Genomic DNA, 12,281 nt, shown 5'->3' with positions numbered 1-12,281 from the left:
CCTCTTTCCGCCATAGTATATTAAATACATAGTAGAACTCTTGTAGCGCTACTACGTTCCAGCCACACTTTTTGGAGTTTCTTTAATTAGAATATTGCTTCTTCCCACTCCCCCCACTCATCTTGGGTGCGACCTAGCTCTAAGGTTCATGACCCTATAAGGTTGGGTTCAGACTGGCGTCAATGCTCCATGGCGAAGTTTGATTGGTTGGAGTTGAGGCACTCTTCCATCGGGCCCTCCATTTTTCTTCCGATCCCCCTTCCCCCCCCTCGAAAGAGTTGAAGACCTCTCTCAGTCCCCTTAGTTTTTTCAGTGTTCCTCCTCCACACTGTTCACACTAGGAAGCGGTAGATTTTCGAAGACTTGTTTCTTCCGTCGGTTCAGTTTGAACAGTGAACCCAGCCTAAGTTGCAGCTGGTCGGCTGAGCACCATCTCATGTGATCATCGAAAGAGATTATTTTTACTAATTTTTTTTTGAAAGCCTTGCGGGGACTCGGCTCATAATTCGAACTATCATCGAGTCTCTAAAAAATAAAGAGTCTTCTCTTGGAACTACGTGAAATTTCTTTCGTGGAATGCAGGCCCCAGGGACTGAAGACTCGGACGAGTCAGGACTCGGACCATACTTTTTGCATTATCTAATTCCTCGCATAATGGGAAAAAAAAAAGGATTCGGGACTCGGACCATATGGAGGGCTTTCAAATTCAAATTTCAAATGTAGCCTTCGAGAATCGAGAGGACTCAGAGGAGGAGCGAGCAAGCCTCCTTTACGCCGTTTACGGACTTGTTTTCGTACTAATCATAGCTATGGTCACCATGCTGCCATGCACCAAAGCTTTTCCTGCCTTTCTCGTCCTGACAAGAATTTACCACAGGCTCGACTTCATTTCCACAGAATCTATTCCAAGTCTTCAGGATTCTTAAGCTCTTTCAAAGTTTCACTCACTCGAGTTCTCTCTCTAGCTATGGCGGTGTAAGAAGGTGAAGCTGCAGGCCGCACGGCCCAAGGGCATGCCGGTTAGCCCTCTCTGATCTGCTCCTGTAAAAGATTGGTATAATGCCATACACAGTGGCCATGCACTCCCCTGAGTAAAGACGAAAAAGGCACAACAAGAGCCGTACATGGTTCAACTTCGTCTTCTTCATCCTCATCGTCTCCTTGTTCGAACAATTCAGTATAAATGTTATAGCTATGGGCACTTGCATGAGTAAAGACAAGAAAGGGGCAACAGTAGCAGTCCATTCAACGACTCTTTCTTCTTCGGCTTGTCTATCCTCGTCTGCACAACACAAACTTCCCGGCCAAGAAGGCGTACGCGCCGCTTCTCCAGCGAAGTTAATACAGAGGCGCCCTACGAAACTTCCCTCAACTATAGTCAGAGATTCTGAAGAGGAACCTTCCAGAGAATCTTTCTCCACAGACAAGCATGTGGTGGAAATCCGCCTGCCTATCACCTCTCCAAACAAGTTTAAAGAATCTCCTACCTCGGCTACGCTAGCTGCTAGAGCTATCGCTGCCATTGCCAGACCTGCAGAGGAAGACAGATGCACAGAAGCTACGTCAGAAGACAGTCTTGACGGAGATGAAGATGACGATGGAGGAAACCATCCTGCATCCAATGCCAGGAATCCTTCGCTTCCTCTCTTCTATTCAAGTTATCTAAGCGGAGCATCATTTTCACGAGATCTAGCAGCGTTTTCGAGAGACATTGCCTCCTTGTCTTGCGGCTCGCCTCTGAAGAGGTCGCCAAGTGTGAATGGTGCGCATGACATCATCGCAGCAGCCATTAAAGCTGCGCACATGAGCCCACACTATGTTGGCCATGACAAGCCTCAGTATACAGGCATGACCAATGATGACTATTCTAACAGCACAAGGTCGCGGTCCCTGCCTAAGAGATTCTACGGGAAGGGGTGCCAGAATGCTCATCGTGCTCCTCCCGCGTTGCTGCACAAGCGCTCCTCAAGTCGTGACGCGGTCTGCGTCAACTCCATGGCGCTCTCTCCTCGCATCGCTGTTCGCAGGGAAGAAGCCTCCGGTGAACTACGAGTGTGCGCTAGACAGGCTGCTTCTCGCCGGTCAGCTGCCCCCTCTTTCAGCCACCACCAACAAGCGGCCGCAGCTGCTCTCCCTGTTTCTTTCCGAGCCAAGGAGCGATCTCCCTTAAATCGAAGGTCCTGCAGCACGGGTAAAATTGCTGCTGAAGCGGCTCTACACCCCACAACTAGCAACGCTCTCCATTTCCAAGAAAATCGTTCTACCTCCATACAAGTAGGTTGAATTCTTGTTGGCTCCTGTTTTTCTGTGGAGTGTTTAGAACTGGAAAGTATCTAGTTTCCCATAAGATTGCCATGCTACTGCCTGAATCACATGTTTTAATTTAGTAGCACATGACTACCCACTTCGATAATAAAGTTGAGAGAGAGAGAGAGAGAGAGAGAGAGAGAGAGATTGATTTCCAATTGGGGGGCAAAGCTACGCGTGAGCAAATTCACAAATTTGTTTTGATTGTCGCAGCCAGGGTGTGCCCCGGACAAACGGAGGGGCAGGCAAGCATTGAAAGATAGGCCCACAAACTGTGCCTCTTGGGTGGATTCAAATAGTCATGAGGTCAAGAGCACTCTCAAAGATCTCAAGAAGGCTTGTGAAGAGATCAACGTAAAGATTCAGGATGCCAGGGACGTCGATTCTGGTGGCATCAGTGGCAACGATGTACTTGTTCACAATGGCTCACATAAGGAAACAGCAAACCTTGATGGCTTCAATTCTCCTCTTTGCTGCTCAGGAAAGCCTTGCTTAGCTGACAATGATAATTCTGATACTTTTGCCATGTATCCAGCTTCAATGCGCCGGGTTGAGTCTTGGATAAAAGCTCTGGCCGAAATGAATGTGGAGACCTCGTTGCTTTCTGAGGTGGAAGACTCTGGAACTGAGGTTGAGAGTGAGCTTGACCTTATCCGGTTCGCTTTTGATGCCAGGCTCTCCCCCAGAAAAGAACTTCAAGCTCAGCAAGCTAGGAATCTGCTGCTTAAGGAAGCTGCCATGGACGCTTTTGGGAGGCCAAGCTTTGACTCAAAAAGTATTCATCCAGTCGGGCTTCCTGATAGTAAACAGCCTTCTCCTGCTTTGGCAGCATTGATGTCCATGAGGCTTCCTAATGCTGAAACATACACCTCAAAGATTCATGATGTTCTCAAACTCCTCTCAGCTGCAGAATCAGAGATGGGGAGTGAGCAGAAAACTCTTTTCTATAATCAGTTATGGAGGGTTCTTGAATCTGTGAAATCGCAGGTATTTCCAAATGAACATGTTCCTCAGGGAGGAGCACAACATGCAAACAATGTGACTGCGAAATCTGTCACCTCAAGGGCTAATTCATGGCCACGGGTGATGAAAGAGCCCACTCATATTGTCATGAGTTTGGAAAGTAACTCAACTGAAGAAGGAAACAGGACTGTGGACCATGACTCAAGTATGAAGCTAATCAGGAGTCTTACAAGCCAAGAACCTGTGACTGACCATGAGATAGAAGATCCAATTCGGCAGGAGCAATGTTCAGCTGAGTCATGCAAGAGACCAAATGGAGCACAAGCGCTCAATTCTTGCAAGTGTGAGGTCATGGGAGACACTCTTGAAGGCTCAAAGAATGATAATGGCATAATTGTTAGTGGGCTTCCATCCTTGGAGGGCTGGGATGGAGACAGTAGGCCTTGGTCCGAAGTCTATGATGCAAATGAGAAGAATGGTCATTCAGGACAGCAGGCAGAAAAAAATCCCATTGTTGATACTAGGTCCGAGCAAGAATTGAATAAAGAAGTTCATTGGGGTGTTGAAAGTACAGACGATTCAAGAAGTGAAAACCAAAATGGTAACAATACATATCTTGCATCAGGTATGTGACTCAAACTTCTCTCATTGTTCAGTTGGAGATGCCTGAAAAATGCAAACATGATTCTGATTAATCAGAGGTCTGAATGAGGTATTTGGGAAAAGTAAAATTACCTGCTTTGCAAATTGTGCAGATTTTCATCATAAGACAGCTCAACCAACCAAGATTATAGAGGTAGTTGCATGTACCTCATTTGACCGCACAGAGGCTGAAGACTTCAAAGGGGTATTATTATCATGTTTGTGTTGTCTCATGCTCAAATGGCTTTTGAGTACCGTGCTGAATTTGTGGTGTTTGCAATGTCTTGTCAGCATGCGGCAGAGGGATCATCCTCGGAATTGAGTGAGTTATCTCTATGTAGCAAGGCTCCTAGTGGGAAACTGAGATGCACAGCGACAAGTGAAGGAAAAGAGATGCTTGAGCTTCTGCCTCAACCAAGATGGGAAGGGGGTGTGGTGGATTTTGAAGAGAATGTACATGGTGATTGCCAGCAAAGTTCACTAGTGCCTCATGGTGAGGCTGCTGGGGTCTGTACTGGTGGTCCTTTGTTGAGGAATGGGGGAAGTGGGTGCTTCAGGTCTGACGACATTGGATCCGATGCATCCTTTGAGTTTCGAGTGCGGTCGACGGCGTCGACTCCCTTGTCCACGCCCTCGACTCCCATGCTTTCCACGGCCTCTACCCCCCGTCATGCCAGCCATATCGATCCTCCGCTAACCGCACAGGCGCTTGTAGAAATCTGGGAGGCATTTGATTAACAATGTTATACACTGTAGTTCAATCAATGAAGGGCCCAAACATCATCTAATCATTTATGTGCATTCAGTGTTCATTGCCTTCCTAGAAAAGAAGTACATGAAAGGTACATTATGTGTGAGTGTCATACTCTGATTTGACTGACTTGATGAGTGTTGTGGATTTCAGCTTCATCAAGTGTACTTTGGAAGGAGTTGCAGCCTATTAGAGCTGTACACTGCGCTTTTTGAGCTAAATTAAGCGAGTATACTGAGGTGGGTTGGTGGAAATGTGTGTAGAATGAAGATTGATCCAACCGCTTTTATCCAACCATCGGCTCTGTGTTGTTCTGGAGGATGGTTTAACAATCCATGCATTTAGCCCTCCCTTCCCTAAAGGAACCCCAAACCTTGGAGAATGCTTGAAGGTTGTGCCAGCTATTTTTGCAAAACCTATGGGGCTCTACTTAAATCAAGGCTCTAGAGAAGAAAAGAACAGCTTGTTCACAAAACATATAAGTACTACAGATCTATGTTAGATCTCTGCGCGTACACATATGCTCACCTGTGCATACACACCCCATAAGGCGTGCGTTACAAATGCACACCCCATGTATGTGCACATGTACATACCATCCATCATCATCATCCACATTGTGCACATTCAGGAGAGGTTGATTGATCAATCTCAGCTGGTAAGCAAGATGTTTGGAATTTCACTTTGGCATCTTAACAGCTTCTTGATGTGTTTTGAAATATGAAAAGGAAACGGCCGGCTTTCAAACTTGTGGTGTGTACAAGAGCATGAAAAGGAAGGTTCAAGGCTCCCAAGGTATCAGTCTTTGCGTTCTTGTATTCGTTCCTTTTTTTTATGGCATGCTCAAAGAACAAAGGCTATAGAGTTGAGTCTCCATTTTGTTTATGAAGTATGAAATAGAATTTTCATGATCTTGGTATTGACATGATTACTTATACCCATAATATCATGTTTTATTTGGGATCTAAATCATCTCTCACAGTCATTTACATCATCATTTATTACCATAAACTTTTATCGTAGTGGATTAGGCATGGTGGGTTATCGCGTTGGCAGGCTAGCATCTAAGTTTACAATGGGTGCATGGCAGTAGATAAGTGCACTGTTTCCCCACCTTGCCATCATTAAGATAACCTCCTTAGGCAAGAAACTGGGAGATCATTTGTTAGCCATACTAGCGTCATTTAGTACGCCCTTACTAGCTAGCAGTGTCATGCCCTTGATTCCACACATTAGTGCCTACTACTTTGCCATGACTAGTGCCATCTTTGCCAACCCTTAGCAAGCTTGCCTGTGCTGCCGCTATATAAGTGAGGAACCCCTAGTGCTGCTTGCCCATCCTCCAAAGAGTCTGTACGTAAGGAGAGCCCCGCCTACCCCCTATGAAAAATATAAAGCTTCACCAAAGCAAGCTTATCTCGTGGGTATAGTGATTATAGCTCACAGCTGAGGTGTCGATATGCAATTCGCAGACTTGAAGATTTAATCACTGCTGGCACCCACGTTGCCTTTTACCCCTTGAGATCGTCTTTCTATTGATGCACGATTTTGTTACACATGAACTGCTGCGTGTTTTCACGACAGTCCATTGTAGCTGATGTCGTCTTTAGCTACTGTTACGCCCACGCGAGAGCTTCTTGTTGCATCCTCTCTCGCTGAAAATGGTGAAGGAAAGCTCCCTCAACGCCTGCTTCAACTTCGTCGTCTCTATACTGGCTCCTCTACCCTATGAGTTGTGAGTTGTGGTGTCGAATATTTATTTAGCTCATGGTGATTAGGTTTTCGCAAATTTCGTACACGTTCAAATTCTACAACTTCTTGTTGTATCATGTCTACTTTCTTTGAACTTTAAGTTATCAAATGGATTAATGAATGAATGGAATCCGTAGAGAATGTTTGCTTTCTAAGAGAGATCATTGAAAATAGAGATGAATAGAGAGTTGCTACCAATGAAACTTTCAATGTACGTTTCTCATCTCTGTGAGTTATGTTTGGATCCTATGGATAAGAAAGTTGTGAGCTCATGTATGTTGTAGGTTCAAAGAGCGGGACAATCACATGCACTTAGTTGCGGTGACACTTGGAAGCCCTTCGTCTATATCTTGGTGTGCATTTGTTCAAGCCTCCTTTTGGAAACAATGTCTCCTCAAGATACATGTGCTTGAGATTGATTGTATGATACTTTTGAGTCAATATAGTATCTCCACTCGCAATTGTGAATATTGAAAAACTAGTCTTGCTGGTTTGTTTACATATAATAAATTGTAGTGTACAGAGAAATGCAACAATTAACTTGGAGCACTATCTTGGTTATTGATTAGGTGTCTCATCCGAGTGTGCAAGGTACAGAACGTTGTTTTCTCAAGTTACATAAAAACTAGGTGAGTGGTTGAACTTTTCCACATGCAATGAGAAAATGATAAACTTTAGATTGTATATAGTGCACATCATACAAAAGTGCCATATATAAGTATAGTGGAGAGTAGGCACTGTGTCATCCTACAAGTTATAAGGAACGAAAGTCGTACCTTGCCTCACAGTCTAGTTGTAGTCTAACAAACGCATAGACATGGAAATTTGAATGCAGATGACAAATCTTTATGACTTGTTAATATGGACTTGTGTCCAGTTTTATCTATTGATGTGTAGGTGTTCTTGTTGTCGATTTGCTCTTGCTCCTATGGAGTGCTCTCACCAGCTTATTTTTCAACTTGTAAATCAGAAGGCTTAAATTTTTCTTACATTGATAGCTTCAGCCATTGCCAAATGTGGATACCTTACCAATTGTATCCTTCTTTCACTCCAACGTGTCATACGTAGAGAGTCGTACACCATGATGTTCTTGAGCAACATGTTGCTCTCTTGTTTGTGTCACGATCTCTTCCCATGGAGAATTCAAATCCTTTGGAATGGAGTCAAGCATGGTGCGTTGCTATAGCTCTCGCAACTTTTTCCTTTATGGCTTAAGCAGATTGTGTCATTGTAGCTCTGTGAAGTGACCCATCTTGATTCCTTATGATTTTCATAGTTGACACATCAATGAAGTATCTCGTTTTTGTCTTAAGAAGGTTGGGTCATCATCATTGAGCTCAATTTCAAGCTCTTTATCAATGCCTTCATCATGATGCAAGAATTCAAATCCTTTAGCATCATAATGGGATGATTCTTCAGATCTAAGACCGTTGATGTTACTATATACATGTGGTAGTGATGTGTATGAACATGCATGTAGGATCGTCGAGGCATTTCCTCCCTCTTTAGGAGGTTTTCCCCCCTGTGCATTATATATACGTCCATCATTCTAGGGCTATCTATCTTTCCATTGCACACTAAGTAGTATACTCTCTATTGTGTTTCTTGCAACTCTAATTCCAACCATTGGTATTAGAGTAGGTTGTGTCTTCTCGGGCTTAGTCACCAGCAGCTCCAGTACACGCTTGCTCACTTTCTTTGATTTTTGTGAGCTTTGGCGAGCGTTCGCAAGTCGACAAAAATTTCGAAGGACGTCTGCTCAGATTTTTGATTTGGGCTCATTTTGACCTCCATTTCCACTATAGACACTACTGCACAAGCTATTTCATCATTTTGTGTAGAATTTTTGTCAGTGCCATTTTTTGCATTGAAGGTCCCTTATAGTCTTCTACGGTTTGTGCTATATAGCATGTGTTGTTCTCGCTTCGTTTGTCCTCTTTTCAAGTAGTTTTCACATCAGGTGCAGGCATTCGCCATGGTCGACAACAACACAGATGTGTTCAAGATGTTTGCTGTTGAGGACAGATTAGATGGGGACAATTACCCTATGTGGGTTTACATAATGCAACATGTTCTTGTGTCGAAGGGAGTCTGGAATATTGTGCAGGGCATTGATGTACGTCCTGGTTCCGTGGATGTAGGCGATGTTGAGGATGTTGCAAGTCTTGCTGCAAGGATTGTTGCTGTTAGAGTTGTTTTGCCCATAGTTGAGCAATCTTGTTGGGATGCAAAAGATGCACATGCTCATGCATTGATTATGTTGTATGTGAAGCACACTATTACTCCCCACATTCGTTCAATGAAATCTACCAAACAAGCTTGGGATATTCTGGCTGGTCTTTATGCAAGTCGCAATGAGGCTAAAATTGCATTGCTGAGTAAAGAGCTGGAATCGAAGATTATGCATGAGGAAGATGATATGGACACTTTCCTTACTGGTGTCAAGGATATCAATGAGCAACTTATTTTTGCAGGTGAAGTCATTTCAAACAATTCCCTTGTGCAGATTGTTCTTGATGCCTTGCTAGATTCTTACCAAACTTTTGCTATTTCTTGGAGACTTATGATCCAAGGAAATCTTGAAGTTGTCAAGTTTGATGCATTGTGCACATTGCTGTTGCAAGAGTCGCTTCAAAAAAAACAGGACTAGACAGTGTGCAATTGAATAAACTTTTATTGCTGCTCAAAGAAAAGGTGGTAATAGTAATGCAGTCACTTCTCATGGTTCTTATGCGAGTGAAAAATTACTTGTTTCTAATGCTTCTGCTGTAAATTCTGGTGATAAGGGCAAAAAGAAGATCCGTTGCCATTATTATAAAGCTAATAATCGCTTGATCAAGCAGTGTCCTAAGTTGAAGGCCAAAGAGGCAAAGAAGAAAGAGGGTGGTTCCACTACAAATATTGGTTCCACTACAAATGTAGCTATTGTTGAGTCTTCTTTGAAAGGAAACTGTGATGTTGATGTTGATGGAGAATGGGCTTTTAGTGCAAAGTGTACCTATGATCCTGTTGTCCATGCTGCATGCATGTTAGTTGTTGCAGATTCACATGTGTGGTATTTTGACAGTGGTGTTACAAAGCATATTACCTCACATTGTGATTTTTTTATCTCTCTTGAGTCTGTCCCTCATGGAAATTCAGTTACTTGTGTCAACAATGCCTTCTATTCAGTTACTTGTGCCAAATTGCTAGACTTGGTCTTGTAGTCAAATTTGTGGATGACAAATGTACAGTACATGATCTCAATTTTGGTGATAAAATTGTTGCATTTGGTGTTTTATGCCGTGGGCTGTATAAGCTCACTTTGTATGACAAGTGTGGGCATAATTTTGCAAATGCAGTTGTGGACTCAAAGGCTATTTCAGATGCAAAAGTTTGTCATGCATGTTTTGGACATCTGAATTTTGCCAATTTATTGCGTTTGTAGAAATCTGATATGGTTGCTTCTTTGCCGCCTCTTGAAGCACCTATCAAACATGTTTGTGAAGGCTGTATTTTGGGTAAGGTGCAGCGTTCTAAGTTTCCAAAGGATGGTTTAGTTATGGTCACATGCAGGTTGGAACTTGTGCATAGTGATGTTTGTGGGCCCATGCAAACTCCATCCTTGGGCGGTTACCTTTACTTTGTGACTTTCATTGATGATTACTCCAGCCATGCATGGGTCTTTGAGGTTAAGGCAAAGTCCGAAGTGTTATTTGCTTCAAACAATTTTTGGCTATGGTTGAAAATGTCCCGAAATGTACTATGGACACCCTCCATTCCGATCGAGGGGGGAGTATATCTCATGAATTTAACACATTTTTGGCTAGTCGTGGGATAAAACACCAATGTACAATGCCTTATAAGCCTCAACAAAATGGTGTTATTGAGAGGAAAAATAGGTCACTTATAGAAATGGCATGATGTATGGTCAAGAGTCAAGCTTTGCCGCATTCGTTTTGGCTTGAGGCCATCATGTGTGCCACTTATGTACTTAACAAGTGTCCTACGAAAGCTTTGCAGTTTATTACTCCATATGAAGCATGGCATGATAGAAAGCCTTCAATTGAGCACTTGCGCGTTTTGGCTATTTGGCATATACTTTGGTGCCACAAACACAACGCAAAAAATTGGATGATAAGGCTGTCAAATTTATTTTTGTTGGTTATAGTGCTGAAAGCAAAGGTTACAGATTGTATCATCCACAAACAAAGCGTATTTTGGTTTTCACAAGATGTTGTGTTTGTGGAAGATTCTGTTCAATCCTTGTTGCCATGTATTAGAGAGTAATGTAAGCTCACAGGACATTTATAACACTTTGTTGCCTCGTTTCAGTGGTGGAAGTACGAATGTAACTTCCAATGAGGCAAATGTACAACCTATGGAGGTTTCTGAAAATGTTACAAATCAGCCTATTACTGATGCAGATGTACATGATGTACTTGATGAGGAAAGGGCTGAAAATGAGCAGGCTAGAGATATGCCAAAATGACTGGTGCATACATTACGTGACAATAAATTGGATGCACATTTGTCTAGTCTCACTCGTAGGCTCTTGCCATACATCTTATGCATCAGATTGTTATGCTTTGGTTGTGTCTAGCTTACATGATGTTGAGGAACCTCTGTCTTTTGATGAAACACAAAATTCAAAAAATTGGATGGCTGCCATGCAATCAGAATATGATGCACTTATAGAAATTGACACATGGACTTTATGGGATTTGCCTCCTAGCAAAAAGGCCATTGGTACGAAGTGGGTTTACAAGTTGAAATAGAAGCCGGATGGTGAGATTGATCGCAATAAGGCTCGACTTGTTGCAAAGGGTTATGCACAACAAAAAGGCATAGATTATGAAGAGACTTTTTCTCCAGTTGTCGTATGACTATTGTACATTTTCTATGTGCATTGGCAGCTCATTTTGGTTGGGATGTACATCCATTAGACATTGTTACTGCTTTTTTGAATGGTGAAATATTTGAGGAAGTTTATGTAACGTAGCCTCACGGTTTTGTCAAGAAAGGACAAGAGGATAAGGTGTGCAAATGTAACAAAACTTTGTATGGGTTGAAGCAATCTCCTTGTGCTTGGTATGAGAAGGCTGACACTCATTTGGTCAAACGAGGCTTTTGTAACAGTCCAATAGCAAGCACATTGTATGTAAAGCATGAGGGTGATGTACTTCTCATTGTGGTTCTTTATGTGTATGATTTGCTGATCACCGGACCAAATTAGAGACATATTGCTGAATTTAAGGCTGATTTGAATGCTACTTTCAAGATGAAAGATTTGGGGCTGTTGCATCATTACTTGGGTATACCATTTAAGCATGTGATGGTGGTATTGCCTTGTGTCAGAAAAGTTACATGAGACATTGCTATGTAAGTTTGGACTTGAGGATTGCAAATCTATTGCCACTTCCTCTGGTGAAATTGAGCCTTCATGATGCTGGTGACCCTGCAGATGTCACTCTTTACTAAACTGTTGTTGGATGCCTCATTTATGTATGCAACACGAGGCCGGATATTCATTTTGCAGTCTCACAGGTCATCAGATTTATGCGTAGCCCAAGGTCTAAGCATTGGCCGTCTGTCAAGAGGATTTTTCGCTACTTGAGTGGCACTTTACATCTTGGCTTGTTTTATCCCAAGGGGGGATTATTGCCGCCAGACTTACATGGTTTTTTGGACTCAGATTGGGTTGGTTGTTTTGACACACGAGTGTCCACTAGTGCTTTTTGTTTCATGCTTGGCAGCTCATGCATACCATGGTTGAGCAAGAAGCAAGCTACTGTGGCCACTTCCAGTCGTGAGGCTAAGTATATGGCAGTCTTCACAGCTACGACTGAGTGTGTATGGCTCAGACGCCTTATGGCTGATTTGGGTG

General features: G+C 43.0%; 1 protein-coding gene across 1 annotated transcript; it reads left to right on the top strand.

Moving 5' to 3' along the window:
* Positions 1 to 740: 740 nt before the first annotated feature.
* LOC147449316 (uncharacterized) lies at positions 741 to 6,894 on the top strand. The gene is made up of 5 exons (XM_086521795.1): positions 741 to 2,274; positions 2,521 to 3,895; positions 4,026 to 4,117; positions 4,204 to 5,458; positions 6,700 to 6,894. The coding sequence occupies exons 1-4, from the start codon at positions 1,195 to 1,197 to the stop codon at positions 4,648 to 4,650; spliced, it is 2,994 nt and encodes a 997-aa protein (XP_086377921.1). The 5' UTR covers positions 741 to 1,194; the 3' UTR covers positions 4,651 to 5,458; positions 6,700 to 6,894.
* Positions 6,895 to 12,281: the final 5,387 nt, after the last annotated feature.

The sequence above is a fragment of the Adiantum capillus-veneris genome, chromosome 10 (assembly GCF_014529385.1).
Source record: "Adiantum capillus-veneris isolate H3 chromosome 10, ASM1452938v2, whole genome shotgun sequence".
Lineage (NCBI taxonomy): Eukaryota > Viridiplantae > Streptophyta > Polypodiopsida > Polypodiales > Pteridaceae > Adiantum > Adiantum capillus-veneris.
This window is presented reverse-complemented; position numbering and strand designations above follow the sequence as displayed.